General features: G+C 40.3%; 1 protein-coding gene and 1 long non-coding RNA gene across 3 annotated transcripts; one reads left to right on the top strand and one right to left on the bottom strand.

Moving 5' to 3' along the window:
• Positions 1-832: 832 nt before the first annotated feature.
• On the top strand, positions 833-24185 carry rcn1 (reticulocalbin 1, EF-hand calcium binding domain). Of its 2 annotated transcripts, XM_039794529.1 has the most exons (7): positions 833-982; positions 3646-3705; positions 18956-19149; positions 19255-19433; positions 21803-21863; positions 22364-22563; positions 22839-24185. In XM_039794529.1, the coding sequence occupies exons 1-7, from the start codon at positions 969-971 to the stop codon at positions 22944-22946; spliced, it is 816 nt and encodes a 271-aa protein (XP_039650463.1). In that variant the 5' UTR covers positions 833-968; the 3' UTR covers positions 22947-24185. The 2 variants fall into 2 exon arrangements, with proteins under 2 accessions (XP_039650463.1, XP_039650462.1); XM_039794528.1 differs by lacking the exons at positions 833-982; positions 3646-3705 and adding an exon at positions 17488-18060 and having other exon boundaries at positions 22839-24183.
• LOC120555647 lies at positions 7645-17374 on the bottom strand. Its single transcript, XR_005638740.1, has 3 exons — positions 17192-17374; positions 11131-11303; positions 7645-9776 (listed from the first exon to the last, which is right to left on the bottom strand). It is a non-coding gene; the product is annotated as an uncharacterized LOC120555647 (long non-coding RNA).
• Positions 24186-27787: the final 3602 nt, after the last annotated feature.

Here is a 27787-nt window from a genome sequence, read left to right as displayed (position 1 = left end):
ATGTTTGTGTCAATTTGAACAAGGCGGTGAGTAAATGGGCAACCACGCCGCCGCCTGTCTCTCAGGAAGAGACCGGGGCAGCGCAGGTACGGGCCAGTCAGGACTGGCTGTGTTTGGGTCATTATTTGGAGGGACAGCCATTAAGAGGTCTTGATACTGTGCAACGCAGCAGGGTGCTCGACATCCGCGCTGGAAACCGCACGGCTTGGTCCCTGCTTATCAGACTGTCAATAAAAAGAGATGGGATACAGCGGTCGAGCCAGGTGCTCCCTTTCCCTTCCCACACAGCCCCGCTCTCCAGAAGCAGATCAGGCGTAAACGCAAATCTGTCCAGCCGGTTTTCCCTCTGCCGTCACCACGCTGCTGCAGAACGCCACCTCTCTCTCTCCCTCCCTCCTCCTCCTACACACACACACACACACACACGCACGCACGCACGCACGCACGCACGCAGAGTTTTTCTGATTTAGTTAAATATGGAAACTGTTTCGCAACTCTTAATACTAATGATAAAGAAAGATCTGCCTATATTTTCATGTGATCCCAATCTTCACTGCCATGCATATTTAGCAACCACATACATTTAATACAAGTTAAATATCAGACATTATTCCCACCTAAATGTTGATGTGGACAGGCCTGCATAGACACGTGAATAAAACTTATGGGGAATATCTTTAACTTAAAGGATCTCTGTGCGAGCTTTCCAGGGATATGTCAATCTCTTGCTCGCTCTGACTGATCAAATTTGAAACAAATTGTGTAATGATCGACCTCCCCTCTCTAACCATGCAGAACATTATGCTGCCATAGCCTACGCCTCATGAGCTTATTGTTTACTGCCGCTGTAGCAGACAGAGAAAAATGTCCAGGGGACCGAGCACGTTACCAGAAAGCAGAGGGTGCACGCAGAGTTGATGCTGCGTTCAAAGGGGGCATTTCATCCATCTTAATTAGGATTAATTGCAATGGAGACGAGGAGGTAAGTTTTATCTGAACTTCAACTTTAAACTGGCTGTAAAATAGGCCCTACATGTGATTGAAACTTTGTAAAATATGCATAAAGTAATGGGCTTTTAATTGCATTTTGAGTTTTTTCGCCTCAAAACGAACCTGATAGTGTTAAAATTGTAAAGAAAGGTCAAAGTTAGTCAAAATGGAGCCTGATCTGGCATGCAGTGGCTAAAATCGCCAGGCCTGTTCCTGCTGACTGCTACTCAAACAGCTGTAATGTATTGTGCAGAGATGTTTAGATTGGTCATGTTTTAAATTTAAGATACAGTGTCCAAAGATAATATAGCCTAATAACCCCCACACTAAACGGGCGCACACATGCACAGACACACAGACTCCTCGTCTCTCTCTCTGTCCCCCTGTGTGAAATGTTTTAATAGGCCCTACACGCTCTGTGTGCAGAGTTTGATTTGTTTTCTCTCCATGCTCCCCGGCCCTGGATCGAGACATTAGCCGAATTCCCCCGGGGTGATTGGATGCAATTTGTCCGGAGTAGACAGGCACGTCCTGGATGTTAGGAATTCACTTTGGCTCAACGTGACAAGTCTGACTTCGATCTACAATTGCATCTGAAAGTGCAGCGAGCGGAAAGATCCCATGCCATTAAGTGTTCTCCCCCCCTTTCTTTAGTGCAAAATAACAAGATCCTCCATTTGCTCACAAATATTCATACCAATTCTATTTGCGACACCTCTAATCTGCTAGTGAGGCCTGTGTGCAGCGCTAAATGCGGGCTGCGTCGGCGGTGATGCACATGGTCAGTCCTCTGAGTCAGACTGAAGAGAGACAGTCCAAACGAGGGGATATTATGCCCCAAATCTATGACCCTTTAAATTAGATTAAAGATTGACAGTGGGCTGGATCTAAAAAGAAAAAAACGTAAGACTGACACCTGCAACGCAGACTTGCCTGTGATTGATTCTGATGCTTCGTGCTGGCAACAATAATGCTGCTGTTTTGCGCAGGGCTGAGTAGGCACATTTATCACTCGCTTGCCAGGAGTGGCTGAAGTCAGTGTCCGTGTCGCGCTGTGAGCTGACAGGGGAAAATGGGAGCTAACGAGGTTGTCAGATGTCCTGACAAGACAAATGAGAGCTCGTCACTCCCTGCGCTTTAATAACGTTTAATGGAAACGTATTGCACCGTTCAAAATAAAGTGTTACACATACCGGGGTCTGGCGGCGACGCAGTTAATTACGCACGGCGAGGTAAATTACGCATCAGCTAAAGGGTGTTGGCCTGGATTCAGCCCCACCAGAGAGGACTGTGTCTATATAACACCTATGATTTGTAGTTAACAGACCATCTCGAACTTGGACTTTGTGTTGTAACTTTCACGAGCAACTGACCGAAGTTGATTGACAAATAATTAAAGCAAAACTGACTTCACATGTGGACAGAATGTTTTAGCATATCACCTGCTAATTGGTGAATAGATCATATATTGGAATGAACAGCTGTTTATTGATGGTGACTTAGGTTATGTAATGATTACTTTCTCAAGTAGGCTATATTTTCATTTTGAGGAAAGTACCAAAATATGAAATAAGCCGTTTTTACATTACATTTTACTTATTTAACATAAGTCTTTGTGTTTTCTACCCAGAAATAAAACAACTGTAATTTCTTGCTCCGACATGTGTGCAGGACATTTATTTACCTTTTTTATTTTTCACGTGTAAATGTTAGTATGAAATGTAACTCTTGTCACCTGGCTGTCGCAGCCTATTGTCTTGCCATCACTTGTGTGAGGGCTGTTATCTCACTGATTTTTGTGAATAACGTTGAGCTTGGAGGTTGTGCATTCTCCTGTGTAATTCATGGTGTGCGATATAGCCAACACACGGTATGGTAGTTATGGTCATGATACATAATCCCCAGGGCAGGGCTGGTGCTGGGCTCTAACCCTTGCTGCTTTAAAGAGACACTTTGGCGGTGCTCTTGGCTGCATTGGAGACTTCCTACCAGTTTATTTTTTATATGATCATATCTATTTGTTCATTTATTTAATAATCTTCTATTATAAACAACTATCCATCGTATGAGGACCACGATGATCTGCTCTTACTCTCAGGTGTCTGTACTCAGAAATATGCTTTCTGTGTAATCTGTCTTTTCTAAGATACATAAATAAACATAGCAAACGTTGCGTTCAAATGAGCTGGGGGAAACTAAGGACCAAATTATGACACATTAAGACATTTGACTGACAAGAATAACGTGTCATCAAGGGTCAAGTGGGCAACACATGACCTGAACATCATCCTGCAAAACACCAATGCAGTAAAAGCTTTAGAGTGGTTTCCCCACAGCATTCTTTACACTGAAATATTTGACTCACTATCAAACATTTTAATTATAGCCTATCTAATGTCATCTTAAAAAGACTTTCCCGGATCTCTCCTCCACTAGATGATGGTAACAACTCATTACTTTTTTTTTGTTGCATAGAGGCTCACCTCCCGACGATTCAACAAGCATGGTGAGTGACAGGTGATGGGATGGCATTTGTAAAGATCTTATTCGGATCCTGCCTCTTTTCTCTGCTGATGAAGGGGGCGGGGTGTGCGCGTAAAAATAGACATCATTTCAATAATGCCATCACCTGGCCTCTGGCACTTTTCTGTGCAGGGTCGGAGAGGCCAGAGCACCTGCTGCAGGAGGAGCAGCGAGAGGATCCGAGGAGGAGAGGTAATTATACTGTCGGCAACGTTGCACACATGGTCACATAGTGGAGCACCCAGCTACACACAATTTAGATGGATAGAGACTATTTATGTGCGTAAAACTGTAAAAAGAAAAAAAATTTCAAATGTCCGAATAAATGCGCATGTGATGGCCAGTGGGACCTTCTACAAACAAGTCTATAAATGCAAGAGAGGAGCAGAACATAAAACACCAAATGTGACGAACTCAACGTAGATCTGTGTGATATGTAGCTATAAATGGATGCTGCGGCACAACGCTGTACGTGAACTCACACAGATAAATGGGCTGAGTAAAACAACACACACTAAATCAGGCAATAACGACGACAAACCGTCTGGAAAATGGACGCACAGTGCAGCAAAAAATCACTTCTCGTCCCCTCCCTCCTTCTCTGGGCACGTTGGTCTGGATGACAAATCCTATCCTGGAGTAAATATTTTGAGGATAATTGAACTGATTGTTATTTGCAAGTTTGTCTGTCTTGAATATAAAAGCGGCGGCGAGGCTACGCACTGATAATGACTTTCAGACCATTGGCAAGATATATTCATAATGTGGCGAATCTTAAATTGTTAATATGCAATTCTGCGGTATATGTCAAGATGCATTATTGATTTGGCTTTTTTTTTTCACCGCAAATGTTCTTTTAACACTGATGGGGATCCAGAGGCTCTCAAAGGTGCTGAAAAAGCTCGTCGTTAAAATGTGACATTTCAGATGGCCTCCTCACTGCTTTTAAGAAAGCTCACTAAAGGCTGCCAAACTCTGAAGGGAAGGGTTGTAAAAAAATAAAGAAAAAAAAAGTGCCAACTATAATGCAGACAAAAAGGCGAGAAAGGAAAGCGAATATGTTTGTGACTTACTCTGGTGGCAATTTGAGCATATAGATTATTGAGTATTTCTGTGAGAAAAATAAAGATAACTTTCGGGTCAGTGCTTCACTATTGATCTTATTCACTCCATCTCATATAGGCCCGTTATTCAGCAGCACCCCGCTGTGGATACACACTACATTTCAGCCTATACAGTGTTAAGCCTGAGTACTGGCAACAGAAAGCCTCTGTATAGACCACGAAACGTTTCTAAATCTAATCACAAACGAACCGTAATTAGACAAGTAATTACCGGCGTAATTAACAGCCTCTTTCTGCTCGCTGTGCTTTGATATGGACGGGCAGCGAGCTCTGCGCTTTATGGCACACAGGCAGCAGCAGCGGCAGCGGATAAAGTCTTTATTATTATTGCTGGAAACCCATCTGGTAATAGTCTTGCCCGAGACCTCCTCCCCCCTAATCAAGGTTTTAATTAAAGACGGTTGAGGGCCGTGGAGAACATGAAGGCCAGTAATTAAGACTAACATTGGACCCTAACAGATGCAACCCTCCTCCTGCTTTGGTGCAAGGGAAGCTCACAAACCAAGACGCGCTTAGTCGTTTATGCATATATGTAATATTCAATAAATAGTTATGGTTAAACTATGATTGGCGGTTGCTGATCACCATGACGCTTCACAGTGCGAATAATAAACATGAAAACAGTTTTTCATGTAACTTGCACCAGGTTTACTATCAAATATATATTTATGTCAGAAAAGGGGAGTAAACTCTATTCCATTTACTGAGGAGAGTCTGTGTGTTTGTTTTCATATTTCTTTGACATGTAATGATTTGAAGACAGCTCTGAGGTTTAGTAGCAAGAGAGAGCCCCCGGTCACCCTGCATTAGTTTGATGCCTGCGCACTATAGCCCGTCATCTGAGGGTCCAAACAGCACGGTGGTTGGACATAGTCATCATTATCAATCACACGTGTGCAGTTGAACGCGCGTGTAAAAGTTGGTATAACACATTACATATTCCACTTTAAGGAGTCGCGTTTGGATTTGAAATTAATATATTTGCTTTTATAGTAATACATTTATCTGAGGTTATGATTCTCAACCCGCGCGCCCAGGACAAATAAGGAATTACATTCGATTTCAAATGAGAGAAATCGCCTCATGAACAAAAGTTATAGTGATATAATAAATTGATCGCACATGCATGATCCAAGGTAAAGACAGGGTTCAGTATAGATACCATAATAATAATAATAATAATAATAATAATAATAATAATAATAATAATGCATAAAATTATCCTAATTGCTAATCCAAACCTGCAACCATTGGGATTTATGGGATTATTGTGGACGTGGCGTGCGTAAAAGTGCACCTGGTATTAATCACGCAGACCACGTTATACTAAAATATAATAAAACTGTGTCAAGTGTGGTTATGAATATTCAATCAGTCTCCACTCATCGCATCTCTCTCCTATGCGCGCTTTCTCCAACACACACACACACACACACACACACACACACACACACACACACACACACACACACACACACACACACACACACACACACACACACACACACACACACACACACACACACACACACACACACACACACACACACACACACACACACACACACACACACACACACACAAGCTTCATAAGTTGCATTGTGTAAGTTAAAGATTTGCCACTCTTCAGATGGGCCAGCAGATGGAGGGACGTTTAGCCAAAATCCCCCGCAATGTCCCCTGCCTGCTCAGCCACCACTGGAGAGGGCCTACAAGAAAGTTGAACTTTGGCTTCACGACCTCGTCACATCTCCCTTAACAAAAGGCAGACCTGAAAAAGACTCAAGATTCAGACTTCGGAGACAGATAGCCATATAAACGACGGAGGAGGGGATAATAGTGTCAGGTGGACCCAAAGTAAAAGCACTCCAATGGGAAGACTCATGCAATTGACGCATGCAATAACATCAGCTACTCAAGAAAAAAAATAGTCCTTATATTGCTATGTGCCACTATAATCAGAATAAGAATCCGTTTTAATGGCCAAGTTAGTGTAAACACAAACAGGGGGCTTTTTGTTGCTCTCAAAATACACCGAAATCGACATACGGTAAAAACAAGGACAGCAAAGCTGAACAAAGTAAACAAACATTTGACTACTATGTACAGATATGATTGTTAACTAGTGATATAACATTGACTTACAGTAACAGAATTCCTGGTTATAATGTGATGTTTTAGGATATCCCTATTTTTTAAAAGGACTGCAATGTAAGTAATTGTACTAATATGCAAGAATTCACTTAAATCACACATATAGGTATATATCTTTTACTTAATCGGCGGGCCATGCTTAACCTACAGTTAACAAGTAATTATTAACAATAAAAACAATAAAAACAAGTTCGAATCAAGTATATCTAAAGCTCTTTATGCGAACCAAAAACCAAATCTTACAAAAAAACCTCTTCAGATGATAACGGATAGGAGAAAACTTGGCCTGTGTGTTGCAGCAGTTCTCTGCCACACTGTGCTCTCCATCATCGCCACTTGTGGGGCTTTTCTGCCCCCTAGCGCCCAACTAGAGACCCACACACAAAACTGACTGATGGTTTGTGCAGTTAAATATCGCAGTTAAATATGCTGCTGGGTTCATTTGCGCTCTGCTGAACAAAAGGGTGACGTGGCATTGTTTGTATTCAGGTGAACTGGTTTACTGAATGACTACTTTCACCTTTTGAGTCCAATACCTCGGAGTTCGGGCATCAATTACATTATAGAACGAAATGAAAACTGTTTTGATAACTTGTAAGTTGTGTTTATGTACGTTTGGCATCACGTGAATGAGGTTCAGGGGGGCGCACAGATTCTGAGAATATAGTTGTATTGCTAATCTTAATCAATCAATCTTAATCGATTCATTCATCTATCTATGTTAATCCCAAAAAAATGAATATCTTATCAAATATGTGCTTTTCACATCATAAATCATTAATATACAAGGTGTGAGAACAAATGTAACTTTATAAGTACTATCACAACTGATTTAATTATACATTAGGTTCTCTCTTTGTTACACATTGGAGCTGTTAAATAAAAATATTTCCATGGGTTGATGCAAACATCAACATCTTAATGGCTGCTGACAAATATTGATGTTTTTAAAGTCATTGTCACACATTGTTCATTGATGCAGTTAATGTATGTATGTAGTTCCCTGGTGTGTCAATAGAGATGACCTCTATATTACTGAGTTTATGTTGGCAGACTACGTCCATCCATCTACTTATCAAGGTTCTAATACTGCTAGAAATGTCTTAAATATTGTAGAACATGCATCAGACACATCTACTTAGATAATATAGAGATGTTTAAAGAACAAAAATAGTTTTTCTATTTACAGTAAGTATTTATGGATCTAACATGATTATTTTGAGTATAATAGAAAAAAACAGACCCATGTGTGTCAATAGACTATTTAAATGTTGGGGTCAGGTTTTCACCCGATGGCTAATTATATGAATCCCAATTTTCAAGATCCATTAAATAATAAAGTAATTTTAGATAGCATTAATATAAAGCTAGTATAAATAATGAATCCGTATTAGTCTTTTAAAATCCATTTGAATACACACAAAGGTTACCATTTTGACGTTTGGGCCAAATCCAGAACCAAAGCAAAACCTAGTAAACATTTCAGAGCATTAAGTGTGATTTTTTAACTAACAGACTGCTGAGTTTTAGTCAGTTAATGTAGTGTAGAGTTTAAGAAAGTTTTCCTCTCTAGATTTTACCAATTGTATAAATGTAACAAATCATCAAAATCTAAATTCATGTGAAATGAAGTATAACTGCTTTTCCTTTGTATTTTTAGCAGTTGTCTTTATGACAAACACTGACCAGAGGCTTTAACTAACCCACCCTTTTTTTAGCACTACATCACTGGTTACAGGAGAGCAATTCCCTAAAGCTTTCTGCTCCAGGTGCACAAGTAGGATTTAGGCAATTATTCATAATACCCCAGTAATGTTAAAAGAATGAGGCTTAATTTTCCATCTGGTTGCATGGAGAGAAATGTCAAACGTATTGGATTGAGACTGTGATATAATCATTAAGGGAGCACAGTGAAGGTTGATGAAGAGGTATTACAGTTTTGCTGCTCATGCATAATTTAGCCTATTGATCAGGTGAGCCTGGATCTCATATGGACAACATATATTGGCTTCTTGGACAATTTTTTGAATCTTCCAAAGTAAAAAAAGAAGTGTTTGTTTTTGGAATATATACTATAATATACATAGGTCATAATATCTGAGTATAAACAGCATAATTCAATGAAAATATAAAGATTATTGTTGATATTTTAGGTTGAGAAATAACTCTTAAGTAGGCTAACAGTTGTGGCATCTACAATAGACACAGTGTGTGTGTGTGTCGCAGAATTTTGTCTTGTAATGGAAATGTGTTTCCCTTAGAGGATCTCTGTCTCTCCCTCTCTCCCTCTGTCCCTCTCTTTTTCTCTCTATGCATGGAAGGAGGTTGGCATTTACTTGACAATTTCTGCCTTTAAGTGCAGGCTTTAAGTGCAGTGTTTTTATCTACACCTAAGATAGCTGCAGACCAGGACAATTTAACAGGCAATTTAACTGACCGTGTGTTAGTGAAGCTGTCTGAGTCCCACTCTCTGCCAGAGCACCATGGCATGATGGATGTAGGCAGTCTGGGCTAGGTGAACACACACACACACAACACACAACACACACAATCCTATTGAATACACAGACACACCACCCTGCCATATTTTCCCAATACAAACACATATGGGCCAATCCACAGCCAACCCCCTTCCATTAAGTCAACATCTTGTGCTGGCGGTTGGAACAGTGCAGGGCTGGAGTCAGGTCGTCCAAATCCGTCAGTAAGAGGAGGCAGAGATGTTTGTCATCCTCCTCTCTGGGCACCATCCTCCTGGAAGAGAGAAAGGGGGGACAGAGGGTGGTGGAGCTACGTAGCATCTGGCTCTGGTAGCTCCAGCTGCAGGGAGAGGAGGGGACAGGAGCTGCTCTGCTGCCCAGGGGAGACACTCTTTCTGCAGCCAAAACCACTCCACCACCATCCTATCTGCTGGATGGAGGAGTGGCGAATCAAGTCAGACGATACAGAGAAAGAATTTGCAGGTGTACCAGTTTGCAGGATAACCTACAGTGAGGAAGAAGATGTAGTACAGACAAAGTATTGATATTTAGTTTTTGGATTGTTGTTTCAGTGTTTTAATTATAACGGCAATTTTGCATTGATCTCTAGATTCAGTGCTTTGAGAAGTATTAGGGTCATTAGCCTATGGAGACAAACCTTTTTAACATCAGATAGCAATAACGTCTTTGTCGCTACACTTAGCTACCGAGTGTCCTCTGTCACAGAACAACCCTGCAGCGACAGCACAAAGGCTGGAAATGGCATCTGTGGCACATGCGCACACTTGAGCACAGTTTCCCTCAAATATGCCACAGTGCAGAGAAGGTGTAAAGAAAGTATCGTAACGCCAACTAACTAGAATGTTGGACCAGAGGAAAATGTCACCCAAACGATGACCAATAAATCACAGCCCACAGTCAAAACAGCCAAGGCCTGGAGACAATCTTTAGTATCTCACGTCAGCACACAAATGATGTTTAGCCAGTGGCAGACACTTAGCACCAGACTCTATCGCCTCTAAGGCCACTTTGTCACAGATCTATGAATGATTCAAAGCATGGGGACGGCATTTAGTATTAGTTTATTTGATGTCCCAGTGTGTTCCAGGGTTTGTTCTCAGGCGATATAGTTATGCTGATTGAAGGAAGGCGATCAAATTAGATGTTTTGAGGGAGAGGATGAGAAGTAGTCAGAGGGGCAACACATGCATTGTCTTATTGTGAAGTATGACCTTTATGGGGGGAAGATCTAGGGGGCTGAGGAGCCCCTCTCCTCAATCTAAGATGTCCTCTGGGAATAATTAACCCCATTCTCCCATTAGGCAACTGGGATTCAAATTGCTTAGATTGGGAGTAGTCTACATGAGGAGCCTACACGCATTGTTCTTCTGATCTCTACCAGGTGTGTGCACTTCCTGTTCAATTTTAAAGACATCCTACCCCTTATAATGTGTCACAGTATTGTCAAATCATTGAGTTTTTTGCAGGACATGATATTGTATACCTTACTCCCCATGAAGGATGACGGTGTAGCTAATTTCAGATGCTGTAAGACACACAAATTAACATACGTATATAGTAGAGAAGAAAGGCAAATGAGCACCATATATCAAACAAGGAAACCAAAAACCTCTCAAGTTTTTGCACCTCTTCCTTAGTTGCAACACAGGCCTTTACCACAATGTTGTGGTTAGCTGGAGAAGCTAATGAAATTAGCGGCACAGATCACAAGCATCTGTTTGATGTCACTAATGATGTGTCAAGGGGGCTGCCATGTGCTATTGTTCTGATCGCCTATAGGTGCATGTCTGTATAAAGTGATGAATGTCATATTCTCAAAAGAGAGAACACAAATTTACCATTCTTTCTGAAAACTAGACCATTAATGTCAATCATGTGGACAGCTACAGAAAGCCAGAGGGGTGCCAGCTCACACAACAAGCGCTGGTCCCCACAGTCTCATGATGGCGGTCCCCAGACGGTCTGCTGTAACAGCTCCAGCTAATCTTCTTTTCATGGCCTCCATTACGACCTGTCAGGACATAAATTGACAGTAAATTGCCATGTTTATTAACACAGCACTAAAACAGCAACTGTTCTGCCCCCTTCCTGCAAATGTTAACGTTTAACAGTGACCAATGGGATCAATTAAGATGCAGCATAAAATGATGCTGCACCAAAACAAATCCCCTCTCACACACTCTCTCTCTCACACTCTCTCTCTCTCACACTCTCTCTCTCTCTCACACTCTCTCTCTCTCTCTCTCTCACACACACACACACACACACACACACACACACACACACACACACTTAATATGCCTCCTCAAACATTATGTCCTCTGTTGATGACCCCCTTTGAAGACCTATTCAGACAGACACTTGCTCGCCACATATTTGCAGCTCGAGTAACGATGGGAAGGGCCATGCTTCACGGAGCACTGCATCAAGAGTGTCTTGAGTCTGAGACTTGCTGCGGCCTTTGCCATATAACACAGTAATTACTAGATCAAATCTGTTCAAATTGAGGCAACGCTGTTCTGTGATCCCTCCTATACTAATCAGCACGCTGAGGTATGGCTGTGCGACTATAAATTGCTGACTTAATTAAAACCAGGACCTCTCTGTCATCTAATTACAGGGAGAAAAGGTTATTGCTTCAATGCAATTTTCCAAATATGATTCCTTCACAGTTATTAAAGGCTCAGGCGTCGTTTATTGTTTCAGATTTTTCAATATGGAAATGGCCCCAGTGACAGACGTAATGACTCGGGGAAAACGCTTCATCTCGATAGTGGCCTGGCACGGCCATTTGTCTAAGATAAGTGGAGCGGACAGGAACGGGGAAATGTCATGGGAGGCATCCCATGATTGCCTCCACTTTACAGTTGTCATTAAACAGAGCAAAGGTTTCTTTTCTCCTATGTGGCAGCAATGGGAAGTTTATTAATCTATCCAGAATAGTAGGGGCGGTGAGTTATTATAACTATGAAAATTCACAAGGGAGAGGGAAATTGTAGAGAGTAATTGTGTGATGAGGGACTCTATATTCTGGTTATTGTTCAGTCAAATCAATATTCTACTTCAACTCTTCCACCAACCTGAAACCTGACTAAAAACTGTTGTAGTGAACGTGACACAAAACTCATATTCATTAAGAAAAGCACAGGGAAATCCCAAGAACACACTGCAACCCCAAACAATTTGTAAACAATAAATGGGAGGAACTTTGGTGGAATTACGGTGCCTGACGAAAATAAAGCAGAGAAGTAAATTAAGAAATAATGACATTGTAGTTTCAAAGGTCACAACAATAAATGTGCCAAATTCTCTCTCCTACATGGATGATGTACAGCAGGTAGGCCTGCTCTAGATAAATGAGCACATGGTTATAATAAGATTCATTGTTTTTTGGTGAGCCAGTGAGTCTTTTTTGACTCTTTTATTGAACAACGTAAGGAAAATGTTAGCTAGCACCTTTATTGAAGCATCCAAGATACATTTTGGGCACATTTTATACAGGTTTCCCTTTTTTAAACTAGGGCTGCAACTACAGCCCAAAAGCCATAGATATTCATTCAACTATCAAAAATCATTAAATCCTTACATTTGAGAAGAGAAATGTTTGTCATTTTTGCTTGAACTATGACTAAAACAATGAATCTATTATCAAAATATAGGTGCCAATTCATTTTTTCAACTAACTGATTTGCTTAAATTCAAATATTATATAACAAACGGGACTTTTCTGGGTATAACATGGGTATAACATTAAAATCATCATCGTGTTATAAGTTTGAATTGTTTTCCACTCTGATCTCTGGTTTAAAGCTGCAATTGGGCAGCTTTAAGTGATGAACTTGGCCTGAGTTGCAGCTGACTGACAGCACAGAGCAAAGCACTCTTAACTTTACCTCAATTTGGTCAGATGCCTGAGCAACAAACTAAGCTTTGACAGCAAAAAGCTGAGAAATTACCGTAGCAACATCTATGCGATTCTGGCTTTATCTTCACTAAAAACTGGGGTACATCTGTTCAACAAGCTTCAAGAAGAGACTGCTTATTTTTCTACTAATATTGAATAAAACATTGCTGAAAAATCAAACAATTATCTTCAAAACAAGACGCATTTCCTTCCAGGTAAGTACTTCGTGTACTACCACCAATATGTAATGTAAAAAAATAAATAAAAAAAGTCACATTCACTTCCATAAATTAGTGTAAGATCTGTTATTCATAAGCACTTAAATATGCACATGTTCTGATTAATCTTTCACGCATAAACAAACTACAAAGCTTTTGCTCCACCAAAAAAAAAAAATTGTCAATCAGATAAATAGTCTGTAGCTGTAAGCGTGGGGCAGAAAGGCCACAACAGAACTGTATATCCCGGACACTAATGCTCTGTGTCTCCCACCATAGGGTTTTCTTAATTACATTAACCAAATGCCTTCTGCAGTGTGTGTAATCTCATGGTTAACTGAACACCCCTGTAGCTGCAACCCCCTCCCTTTTCTATTCCTTAGTGAAATATTCATGTTGAAAGCCACTCTTCCCATCTACTTTCTCTCTCCAACATGTTAATGCCTGCAGTTGTTCAACCATGCTACTATTGTTTGAGATTAATTCCAACTTCCCGATAACCTTTAACACATTGGCTATGCCTCAAAAGCATCCACTGTTAACCGGGGACCACGCCGATAAAATGGTATACATTTTAATATACTGTATATAGTTAATATATAGTTAGGCCGCATGGCTAAAGTTGAAACATCTATAATATTGTTTACAAAAAATATAATTTCTTCTTGTAGATCAAGCTTGTTAGTCTAATATCAATAAGTATTTTTTTATTTTTAATATAGCCCAGACTTTATAAAGTTTCTGTTGATTTATACATTTTTAGTAAATTTTAGAGATGTATCTCACTGGGAAAAACACATTTGTATTTCTTCATGTCTGCACAACACACTGATTCAAACTGACCAGGCAGGACTAATTTAAATATTTTAACTATTCATTAATTGAATAAAGAGGCTAGTTAGCCCCAGGGCCCCTTTATAATCATAAATTGGGGTGTACTATTTATGCTAAACAGCTAAGTGCCATGTGCTGGCTTATTATGCTACTGATGAATGGCAAAGTACATGTGTCTCCTGCCCACGAAGGAGGATTAGGCACGGCAGTGTCAGCAAGTTGTTTCCAGGGTACAGAGTCTGCTCTTCCATATTACAGCATGTTGAGATGCTTCTGAGTAATGTGATTCTTCTAGTCATCTTCATGTAAATATGATTGCACCCTCTTCCCATGCAAACTATTTCTGCGTCTTTCTCAAAACATTGTCGCAAGTTAACAAAACCGGGACACCTCCACAATATCACAGTGACAGGCGTACTACAGACTAGAGAGTGTTGCTGCCGCGTGCTTGTCTAGGTTTAATACCAGGGTGCACCGATAGAACTTTTTCTCTCCCAATACCCTAACTCAGGGTATCTACCAGTATACCCTGAGTATGATCCGATACCAGTGTTTTTTTTTACCAAATTTTAAATCTCACTGTGTAGAACTCATTGTAATACTTTCCATGTAAAGGTTCCTTTAGGCTCCATGGTGCCAGGAATTGGAATAAGTTAACTTTGCACTTCAAAAAATAAAAAGGTTAAAATGATTGCTTAATAGAGATTGTGAAAGCTTATCATCCTGGCTATGAGTTGTGTCATTTTTAAAGCAATTGTTTTCGTTAATTTTAGTATTTGTTGTATTGTTTGTTGGTACCATGATGTCTCTCAGTCACGACTCCTGAATCTGTGCTTTCTTTATATCAAAGACCACAGTGGAAATAAGTCTTGGACTTTATTGTGCCACACTCTTTTCGCTATAGCCATGACTACAGCCATGAAATATCTTTTCCTGTTGTTGTCACTGGTTGTGGCTGTAGTCATGGCTGTGCATTGGTGTGATTAAGGCTGTGACTCATTAGTTTTTAAGGGGTATAACACTAACTACATGCTGGGGTTGTTTGTGTGAAGTGAATTGACATTGTTGAGCTGGCTGAGCATTAATGAAGCTACTGTATTCTTGAAATCCTGTGGTGTATTGATAACACATTTGTCAAATTCGATAGAAGCACCGTGGCTTTAAATCCTATGTGGCTTTACAATGTTTCCTTGGCTAATTTTAATAGAAGCTCTTAAAAGTAATTACAGTAGGCCTGCAGCTAGCCATATCCATAGCATCTTAGATTTAACCACAAATGTAGTCATAGTCTGAACAATATCCACAGCCACAGCTCCAACCACTAGAGCCAGGCAGAGAAGCAGTAGTTGTGCTCACAGCCAGTGGCTGTATAATGGAGTAGGATAGAGTAATGTGCAATAAATGCATGATGTAAAGTGTCACATCATCTCTCCTTTCTGTAGTATCTGCATCTGAATGTTTCCCTAAACTGGCCGTGTATCAGAACTGGACAGGACCAACAAACTAACTGTCCCTATGGATCAGTGGGAATGCAACACAAAACGTAATGTGAGGGAACTCAAAAGTAGTTCAGGAAAAAAGAATAGCAACTGTGAGACCCTCCCCAGCATTAGGCAAATATTTTCTTTGGATGCTCCTTTTTACTTAGAAATACTGCAATACCCTTATACGAGTACCCTTCTCCCAGTATCTCACAACAGTATATATATGGTAAACTAAACATAACAAAATGGTGACTACTTCAGCCATTTTCTAACAAAGAGTTGCCCACTAAATGCTTTTGACTGCCACTAAATGAATGAACTGAACTAGCTCTGTTGGTGCTGGACCTAAGCATCACACCCAGAATATTTTATTTCCCCCTGTCCCCACCCTCCCAGACTTCAAATAATAACAAATATGAAATACATTAGATGTCTTACTGTCTGTCATGATTAATCATATGATGCCCAAGTTGTATGGCCAGACATGTTGGAGACACAAATATCTAAACACACTTTAATCACCATCGGAAAATTAAAGTTCTTGCTATTCATGCACTCTCACTCTATGGTGCCGGTTAACTATGCACAGCTGAAATGGCTTTTACAGGCAAAGTGATTTGAACAGTAACGGTTTCAATTTCAGAGTGAAATAGCTGCAGGCCCATGATTTTTATGACACATAGCACAGTGGAAAAGTAAAATAGAAAAAAATCAAACCAAACTTGAATGAGTGTTCAATACAGACTGCCATCCCTTAAGCAAAACAAAAAAATACATAACCCTCTCATTCTCGCTTTCTCATTCCTAATACATTTCCTACAGTCCCTAAACTAAAATACAAACTACCAACTAACTTGCAAGCCTTAAAACTCAAATGATTTAGCAGCTATTATTCTCCATAAAAAATAATTCTCACACTCAGATTGTGGAGTGATGAATCACAATCAGAATCTGGTTTAAAGTAGGTTTTCACATACAAGCAATTTGCTTTCGTGTTTTGGTCCATAGATAATAAACATAAATAGCCTGTAGAATAGAAAAAATTACAATAAAAGAGCTGCAGGAATGTGCAAAGATATATTCTAGGGGATAACCATACAGCTTTTGTTCAGCAACCAAACATTATAAGCTACATTTACTCACTCTCTAGATGGTGCAATGGTGCAATGTGCTGTACTATTGAAGTATAGCATTAACAAAAGTATGTAAGCTACTCAGTATTCACTTCATTTTGTCCAAAAAAGACTGCAGTGCCTCTAAAACACACAAACACAATGTCTGAACATGTGCACAGGCCACCTAAAATATTTTTAAGTGCAGTGTTGTTTGTCTTCAACAACTTCCTGCTTTGTTTGTTACATTACAAACAACAGCCGAGACAATACTCTACAGGGTTGCATATTTGCGGTTGACAGTGCATAAGCAATGGGGGCGTGAACCCTATACGTCGTGCACATACCTGTACGCTCGTACATTTACACACAGCCACGCCGTAATGGCGGGTGCATGTTGGTACGAGTGGGAACACGACCATGATACATGAGCAGCTCTGCAGGTTGTAGTTGTAGAGCTGTAACAATTTCGTATTTACCCTCCTTACTGGTTTCAGACTGACCCATTCTGACTCCATAGTGAGCTGAGTTTGAGCGTCAGCGTGCAACGTGGCGCCCTGAATCCCTCTCGTGTTACCGACATCCCGCGGACCAATGGCAGGGATCCTGGCAGCGGAGGAGGCTGGGCCCTGCCTGAAACGGACACTGTGATTGGCTGTACGTAAGGCGGCAGAAAATCCCTGTTTGGTTGCATCCCTCCCTCAGGAAATAGGGCGCAAGTTCTCAAAGGGGGACAGGATTGCCTAAAACCGTTTGAGTGAGGACTGGAGGTATTCTCAGTGGACCTGTCTGCAGCCTCAGGTCCTCTCTGCAGGTTTGGTTATTGCGCAGCTGCAACATTGTTGCACACATCGTTGCTGAAGACAGGAAAAGAAAAGTTAGTGTGTGTCGGTCGATACAAGCAGTGAAAGTGGCTACACCGCCGGTTGCTTATTGTGAATTGTAGTGTCACAGGCCTGTTTACAACTAAGAACCTCCATCTTCATCTCTGACTGATGGACGTCTTCTCCTTCGTGTATGCTGCGCTTCTGTGCACTGTTGTGGTGCACGGTAAGCCAACGTTAAGGAAAGAGAGAGTTCTTCATGACCCAGAACTGGGAAGGCCTGCCCACGAAGACAATAAAAGCTTCCAATACGACCATGAGGCCTTTCTTGGCAAAGAGGAGGCCAGAACATTTGACCAACTCACCCCCGAGGAGAGCAAAGACAGGCTCAGGTAAGCACATCCTTACTCTGACACATGAGCTGATTTTGATATCAGTCTCTTGGTGTTATTGTTACAGGCTCATTTGAGCCTTTGTTCTTGTCAATCCCGCACACTCACTTTTCTCCTGCCGGAGTCTGTTGCGTGTAACCTTTCAGGCTAAGGACATTAAAATTTAACAACATGAGCACAAGTGCCTGAGAAAGATGTGCATGCCAGCAAATCTACAAGGCTAGATAAAACGCTGCATTATTGCGCCACCGGTACTATTCGCACACACTCCTACAGAGTTAATTGCTCAACCGGAATCTTAATTATACATCGTCATTAAAGAACCATTTGTAAGTAGTGAAGTTTGAGTAAAGTTGTGCGGCAGTAGACCGTGTTCATATAGAGCTGCTGTCACTGTAAAGTCTACACTTCATGTGCTACGTGGTTCTGTTTGTGTGCTTCAAAGTGTTTTTTCGCCACTGCCTAGATGTCAAGTTGGCACCATGTAGCCTAACACACGTTGGCTAAATGGGCTTTCCTCCCAAAGAAAACGGTTTCCTGTGGTGATGAGAGTGGGAGGACCCTGTCACCCCTGTAACATCACAACGTGGCAACCCAGGTCTAAGAATACACCCCAGCTACACTGCTTTCTTCAATGAAAGGGGGTTGCCTGCTGAAGCCACATCCCTTAATTGTAAAAATGGTACTACCAAATATTTATTTGTTTTCTCTCCTGTCTGCTGGTAAGAATAGTAGCTCAGTGTATTGAGCACACAACACTTGCCTTTTGTGCTCGTCAATCATCCTTGAAAATAAGAAAGTGCCTATATTGGATCTTCAACATCTTGTTTGAGCGTTGAAAGTATATATAATAACACTAACAAATGCTCCCTGTCTTTATTCTCTTGCTTTACAGTAAAATAGTGGATCGGATAGACGGCAACGTTGATGGCTACATCACCACAGCCGAACTCAAGGCTTGGATAAAACGTGTACAGAAGCGTTACGTTTATGAGAATGTGGCAAAGGTGTGGACAGATTATGACCTGAACAAAGACAACAAGATTTCGTGGGATGAGTACAAGCAAGCCACATACGGATACTACCTCGGTATGGGTGTTTTCGGCAGCTATGTCCTTTTCTTTTTTTACATACAGTAATAAAGTAGCTATTTATACACATGAGAGTAACCTGATTTTAATTCCCCTTCTTTAGCCAACCCGGAGGAGTTTGATGAAGCAACAGACCAGTTCAGCTTCAAGAAGATGCTCCCTCGTGATGAGAGGAGGTTTAAAACAGCTGATCTGAACGGGGACCTTGCAGCAGACAGAGAAGAGTTTACATCCTTCCTCCACCCTGAGGAATTTGAACACATGAGGGATATTGTGGTTCTGGTAAGCCCTCTGTAACCACATGGTAATTAAGTATGATTAGAAAGGGGCAAGGCTAGTCTGTCTGTAGGTACACTAAGCACAGTTCAGATTTGCATGTAGGAGAAAATGAAATTCCCTAAATTTAGAGTTTTGCAATTTGTCTGTCCACTAAGAGATATTATTTAATTACTGGAACAGATTTGAGTTTCTATTCCGTGTCTTTAATCTTATGGGCCACTTGGATGAATGTGCTACATTTGGATAACTACTTATGCAATTTTAACTGGGCAGGGAAATGATTGACTTTCTGCATTTTTTTTTGGAACAGGTCCAGTGGGATAGACCAACTGTCCCATTTAAGACCCAATCTTTAAATATAAATTTGGCTTCATGGAACAGTTGCGTGGCAAATGTTAGCAGTGATGCACTATGCTGCTATGTTCATAAAAGTTGTACTACCCATTTGACAGAGTTAATTATTAATCTCTCATTTTTATGACATCGAATGTTGCCAGCCAGTGGCATCTTCACTGATTGTGGTGAATCTGGTGGAAGCTTAGCCTGTTTCTCACAAAAGTGGTTCAACTCATTTTCTATAACGCACATCTTTCACACAACCATGCAACAATGAGTAATTGATGGTTTACGTGGGGAAAGAAAAGGAAAAAAGAGATACTTTACAGCTTTAGAAAGGACATAAGCGTAGGCTAGCCGGACAGATCACTAATGGAGCTTGTAGTGCAGGTTCAGGCAGGAACATGAAGTCATCTCACTGAGTCAACTGTGCACCTACAAACTCATTCACATAACGAAGCCCTCTGTTTAAATGTCCGGCTTCACATATCTACCTGCTGATATCTGCTTTCAGAGGCCAGAGACCTCCACTGCATTACACTGTAAACTGAGAAAAAACACTGAGAGGTTTCTTTCAACCTTGGATAGCCTCCTCAGTTTCCCCTAGTAAGTACAGTGTATCACAGCACAGTTGTTTGGAATGGCATATCCCATAATGTCTTTTATTGTTGTGTAATATTGTCCCAGAAAGGCTTTAGTTTAGTGCAGTTCCAGACACATGAGTATGGTTCACCTCCAGGTCGCCACAGAGCCTCCAATATAGTTGTAGGTTGGTTACCTGTCTGCCTTTTGATCTGTGGTGTTATGAAGAACCATAGATTCTTCCAGCCAACATCTCTCAATACCCATGAGCTAGTGGTAGTACATACATTGTGTGTACATTGTATACCATTCTTAATCTGAACTTTTGATATTTAACTCTAATTCCCATTTGCTTTTTATTTTCCTCTGCTTTCCCTAAAGGCTTACAGGATGGCTTTCTGACTGCTGTCATTATAATAAGGTCAACTCTATAGTAGGGCTAGATGTTATAATTTAAAATCTTTATCACAACACACTGTCACACACAACACATCTTTCAAATACATTACATTTCCTTCGTCATGCTGGCTTATGTTTTGTATGTTTGGTATGCCATGTTAATTTTAGTATGACCTGTGGAAAATTCTGGACAGCACTTTAAGCAGATTGGTTGGTTGAATATGTTAGACGCCATTGGTTGTTGCACCCTTATTCCTTGTTTAATGATATGGGATTTAGACTATACTCTTTTTGTATAGTTTTGGCCATAGTAGTAAACTATGACAAGTATGTTACTGACTGAACTGAAAGTTATAGACTAGTGTGATTGTGATGGGCCTCTCAGATGCTTCTGAAATGTACAGAACGTCACGCTGTTAGTGTTTACAGGGGTCTATCGTGGTCTATAGGTCATATATTTTTAATGGACATATCCTTTTTTGTTTACACACAACCTTTCACAGGTTAAGTGGGTAAAGAAAATGGATGGATGTTCTTGTTTATTATTAGTCAGCGATTAGATTACAGAAGCTACATGGCTATTAATCATTCAGCAGGTTTCACAGAGGGCCTCTCACCTGCAGGTAAGGATGCATACAGTCATTTCAATCTGTGTAGCTGCGCGTGTTATGCCCGGATGCATTGCAATTAGTGTACATGTGTGCGGTTGTAAACTAATGATCAGCTCACACGGCAAGCCTTTAAGTAACCATTCAGTCAAATTCACACTGTCGAAACCAGGATGTGAGAGAGAAAACCATCTACCAGGGCTTTAAAAGCCAATGCTTGCTAACATGTATATCATCTTTTAATGTGAAGGGTTTGGCTCTCATTAGCAGGGAATCCTGTAATTATTATGTCAGTCTGCCTGTCCAGCTGTAAGCTGACCCTCATACCTTCACTCATCCTGCCTGGGGCGACATGTTTCTCATTTATTACTCAAAGTGAAAGTTCCACTATTGTTGACCCTTGTGTCTCCCTTTTTTAATGACATCATTAACTCATTCTGAATGCAGGAAACCCTGGAGGACATTGACAAGAACGGCGACGGACACGTGGATGAAGATGAGTATATTGGTAAGTTTAAGTAATGAATTGAAATGATTTGGGTGAAATTAATTAAGCGTAGCAATGTGCTATCCAATGCAATACAACCACAAGTAAAAATTAGTAGCATAAAACCGATAAATGAGAATATAGTAAAGATGGAAATTCATAATGGTAAACCTTCTACACTGAAAAGGGCAACAACAGGCCAGTTGTCACAGAGACAGGAAAATACAGTTGGGTATCATCATCATCATAGCTGTTATTAGCATAGTTTTATTAGCAAAATCCATTACCTTTTCTTTGATTTACCCCCACTTTTAAGTGTGTGTTTATATGTGCCGTTTGGGATTTGTTCATTTATGGTTTTGAGCTGCATTCCACTACGTTCTAGATATTTTGTGTTGACCTGATGAAGGAATCAAAGATAACATTTGAGGTGTAAATTGTTTTTAAATTTTTTTTTTATTTATTTAAACATTAACTTAAAACTTTAACTTTTTCAATTCCATTGTCCTTGGCCGTTTCAGCCGACATGTTTGCTCATGAGGACGGGGGTCCGGAGCCGGACTGGGTCAAGACCGAGAGGGAACAGTTCTCTGACTTCCGAGACCTGAACAAAGATGGTAAAATGGACCAGGACGAAATCCGCCACTGGATTATGCCACAAGACTACGACCATGCGCAAGCTGAGGCAAGACATCTGGTGTATGAGTCTGACCAGGACAAGGTGCGTTGTTTCAGCTGCATCAACATGTTTAAGATCCATTTCTTGTCATCATGTGTATCTTGTCCACACTTAATAATGATTCATTTGAAAGTGCTTTTTATATGTTGACCCTTTTCAACTTACACTAGAATTTTACACAGATGCATCTTTACGGATACAACTTGAATTTTATCATTGCTGTGGCTATGGCCTGAGAATTTTTGTTTTTTATTTGTTTTGTCACATATTGTTAGAATAAGGCTTACTTATCTGGCAATTCCCTTGTCCCTCCTCAGGACCAGATGCTGACCAAAGAGGAGATCCTTGGAAACTGGAACATGTTTGTGGGAAGCCAGGCCACCAACTACGGAGAGGACCTCACCAAGAACCATGACGAGCTCTGAGATCTCAGCGCAGTTTCTGACGCATACGTGAGGAGGGTTGGTGAAGATCTTTGTCTTCAGAGGCAGAATCGGACTCTTGCACCTCCTCCCACCACCGGAACCACCGCTCCATCCTTTCCTTGTTACGTTGGGACAGATAGTGTGTTGGATTGTAAAACCATCACTATAGATACCAAACGAGGAGGGATAAGGGTCGGTCCTACCACTAACACTAACGGTCCATCTCGGTTTTATAGCGACGGTTCTGTTTCTGACATTCAGGAGCAAAGCCAGATCCAGTGGACTTACTTTCCGACGGTGCCTTCCTGCCGCATCGTCGGCTTCACTGCCACAGAGATCTGTGTGGATAGTTTTAAAAACCTGTCAAAGCTGAATGCCGAGCTTTAGGTGAATTGTCAGATACAGGAACAGTTTTTGATTGCCATGTTAATGTGAAACTACAACAGATTATATTTATTTATCAAATCTCTTCTCCGATCTAGGTTTGAGAGGAATACAGTGTTCAACTAGAGATCGTTTTCGTTCACAAATGATGTTTCTTTATTTACAGTTTTCCTGACCATATGACTTTAATGATTTGTTGTTCTTTTGATTAGCTAAGTGCTTTTAAGAACTGTTCATTAACTGATGTTTAATGGCATGGTATTTGCACCCGTTTGGTTTTAGTGTAGCCTGTAAAAGATTTATTTTCTTCATACTTAGTTTGAGTTGTATTTATTGACATACTTCAGGCCATCAGTGTGCTCCATGTTAGATTTGTATAGACCTTTGCTGACTTTTGAGCTTTACCTTTTTACAGCTGTCTAATTTAATTAAGGTTGTTTTTTTGAGGATTGTATTGGTTTAAATGCGTAACTTCACATGACTCCTTGCTTCCTGTTACTCCTTGCTTCCTGTTACATCACTTCAGGGTCATCTTTTTGTATCAGATGTACCAAATGTATTTCCACATTTTTTTGTATTGTTTAATGGATAGTTTGTATGACCGGTGCATAGAACTATGCAACTTGTGAAAAGATCAAACTAGGGCCAGAATTTGTAATGGTAGTCACATTAATGTCACTCAAAACTTATTTTTTTTTTTTTATCCTTTTTGTATTTTTCCATTGTGTTTTGTTGTCCCAAACCTCAGATGCATTAATAGTCCACATCATCAAAAAACATGTCAACCTATCTCCTTTTTCACACTGCAGATTCTAATGAACTATGTAAAAATAAAAAATAAAAATGTATTGTGTATTTTGTGTGTTAAGCTGCAAAGCATCATTATTGGATTTGTAATAGTTTTTCTTTTGAGTATTGCTGTTCAAGGATAGAGACTAAATACTGCATAAATATGATAGGCAGAGTAAAGGGATTTTTTTTTTTTTTTTTTTTTAGATTAAACTTAATAATTATTGAGCTTTTAGACCGAGCCAGGCAAGCGGTTTCCAATCTTTGTGCAAAGCTAACTGACAGACGTGAGTGGTATTGACCTCCTCTAACTCAGGGCAAGAATGCAAATAAGGTAATTTCCCATTATTATTATTATTCCCATATGTAGAACTGTCCCTTCATATACTGTATACTGTATCACAGGTAGCTATATCGGGTATACGCCATTCAAATGTTCAAGTCTGCTTTTTAACTTTTCACTCATTGAACACCAGGAACAGGAACGAACGGATGCTGTTAACACTTCTCATGACTAAATGCAGTCTGCACACTCGCACAGCAGAGATGGAGTTAAGCTGACTTGCTGTTGCTGCTGGCTGTTGCAGCAAAACTCTCAGATGTAACTGAGAAAGCAGCTCTGCCACCCAGCCTGTCCCCTCTGCTTGCTCATGTGGAACATATGGATATATGTGTGCCAGTTAGCATGACAAGTCAAGCGGGACCAATGCGATAAAGCTCATTAGGAACAAGGGACAGGGCGATGTATGTGTGGGCTGGGTTATTCTGTTGTGATGTAGGACCTTCTTCAAACACTCTCGGACCATGTCTGCAAGAAGCCAAAAATGTCTGGAAAGCTAATACATATACAGGTCAGGTCTTTTCATATATATATATATATATATATATATATACATGTGTGTGTGTGTGTGTGTCTTTGACATTTTCCAGGTTTAAATAACTTTGTAAGAGGGCAACATGAAAATAACTGATTATTTCATAGAAATTTGCCAAAAATAGGTTACCAAATTCTGGCGTTGCTCCACTTGTACAGCTTCATCCAAGAATACTGATTTCTTTTCAGATGAATTCCTTTTTTGTTCATCTGACAAAAAGCTCCAGGTCTGAGGAACATTCAAAGTGGAGGTGTTGCCTGTGGTGACATGTGAAGTTTTTAGTTATTTTTGGTCTTTATAATGTCCATTGGATAATCTAATGGTTGCTCTACTGCCTAAAGAGTGTGGGGTCAGTCTTGCATCATGCATTTGAATAATTGGGAGGACTTAAACACTAAGTAGCTCAATGTACTTCCTCCAAATACCATATGAGGTTTGTCATGTGTCAGGGTGCATCTGTGTGTCTGAGCCATGTGTGTGAGTGAAGGTGGATGAGTATTAGTGGTGCACAGAGATGTAAAAGAACCAAATTTGTGTTTGTCTGAGCAAGATGGGGGCACATGGACTATCTGTGCAGCCTGCCTCGCGGCCATGTTTAACAGCCTGCCCCTCTTGTTTATGATAGGTTGCTAATCATTCACACTGGGGGAGTGTGTGTACAGTAATGCCTTCAGACAGCTCTCATATGAGTGTCTGCGTAGATCAACCCCTCTCCACTGATAATAATGAGCCCTCTGGGTGAGAACAGGGTGGAGACAGTGGGAGAGGAGGGTCATAAAGTGAAGAATATTAATGTCTAAGACTATAAGCCCCCCCATCCAGTGTAATTTTCACTTAGTCTTGTCCACCAACGATCTCCTTTTAAAGAGCTTTTTTTTTCAAAGTACACTGCCATTTCCATATCAGCAATTAACAGCAGCAAACCCAAAGTGACTACTACAATTAAACTGCCTGCATAACAAACTGTAAAGTGCATCCCCCTTCAAATCCCCTGCTCCTCTCTGACTCTTATCATCACGATGCCCTATTTTTCATCGGAATATATATCCGCGCTCCCTCATCTTTGTCTTTTATCTCTTGTGTTTGTTCTTTCTACCCTGGGGATTCGTAGCCCACTGTGTTGTTTGTAATGATCTTTGGGACATCTGACCCATCCAGTGCCGAGGCTTTCATAACAGGCTTTCTGCCCATTATATAAGAACATGCATCACTAAAAAAAACTGTACAATCTCCGTTCATTATCGAGCTCTTTAGACAAAACATTTGATATTTACCAAGACAAACGGGAACTTTATATGATTTTTTGCATTAACATTGAAGGTCAGATTATAGTTGTATTGTTGAAACTGCAGTGAATGAGCCAAATGCATACTGTAACTGCCCACAGAAGAACTTTTTATATTATATAACATTTAGAATAATATCATTGTTATTTCTATTATTGCTATCACCATCATAATGAGTAGTATTACTACTACTTCCCAGTATGCTAGGAGTTGTATATAGTTATATGAGGTCATGTCTGTAATCTGTCTGGGAATTTGGCAGTTTTACCAACCTAAAGGGAGGACTTTACATTTTACGGTCAAAAACTTGCACATTAAAGGCCAAAAAAAAAAAAATGTTGCAGCAGGAAAAACATTTGTCAGACATGAACATAACTTTATACATCACATTGTTAACGAAGAACCTTTCTTCAAGTTCTTCAAACACACCTCAAGATTAAACAAAATAATCATTCATCCAGAAGAGCCCACCACTTAAAAGTGTAGCTCTTAAATCATTATATTATGAACAAGAAAACATGAAATGGACTTCATCTTAAATCTCACTTAAGAACAATTTTTTTCAATATGATGATATATATCTATATATATATATAATTAAATGTGACAATGAATAATAATAATAACAATAAATGAAGTATTCAAGGATTTCTCCACCAGCATTTTTTCCATGGCAGTGTGGAATAAGTATCATTTCGACCGTCATGTAGGAAATTCAAATTTATGGAAAATATATTTTAACAGTGAAGTTAGAAAATGCATTGCATTGGATAAACTTGGACCTCTGACCTCAGTATTTCTAAGATGCTGGCGACAGCCCTGATGCTATGCAGACTATTCCTTCTGTGTTTGTGCAAGTTGTGTGATTGTATGTGCGTGTCATGTGAATGTAGGCTAATTCAGCGCCTCACATGTTTCTACTTCTGGACAATGAAGCTTGAAGGAATCCATCAATCTTTCATGTCATCTCAGAGAAAGTGGTTGTCCCTCTTCTCTCGCATTGCAGGACTCTACTCCCCCTAGTGGTGATGAGACAGAACAAGAGGAAACCTCTTTTTAGCAACTGCACTTGTGCCCGTCTATCATGATGAGTTTTTATGTGCCCATCAACGCAGTGTAGATAGGGAATCGCCCATTAATGACTACACAATTAGAGAGGAGCCTTTAAAGAGCGATACATTTCAATTTAGGAACCATAAACCTAGTGAGTTGGTAACTAATTGTAACTGCCTCTGGAGTAATGGGAGCCCTTTGGACTGAGGTCAGGATGACTCAAAATCAGTCTCAAACTGCTTTTACACAGCTTTTTCGCTGCTTTAGTCGCCCAATCATTCTGACAGGACGCTGCATATCTTATAATGATATGTGCAGAGAGAAACTTTTCAAGTTTTAATTAAAAGATGGGCAAAGTGGCCCACAGTGGTGTTGTTTTGGAGTTCATGACAGGGAGGTTGGAGACAATGCTATCCCAGTGAGACGGATATCTTTGGACAAAACGCCTCTCTCG

Source organism: Perca fluviatilis, chromosome 3 (genome assembly GCF_010015445.1).
Source record: "Perca fluviatilis chromosome 3, GENO_Pfluv_1.0, whole genome shotgun sequence".
Taxonomy (NCBI): domain Eukaryota; kingdom Metazoa; phylum Chordata; class Actinopteri; order Perciformes; family Percidae; genus Perca; species Perca fluviatilis.
This window is presented reverse-complemented; position numbering and strand designations above follow the sequence as displayed.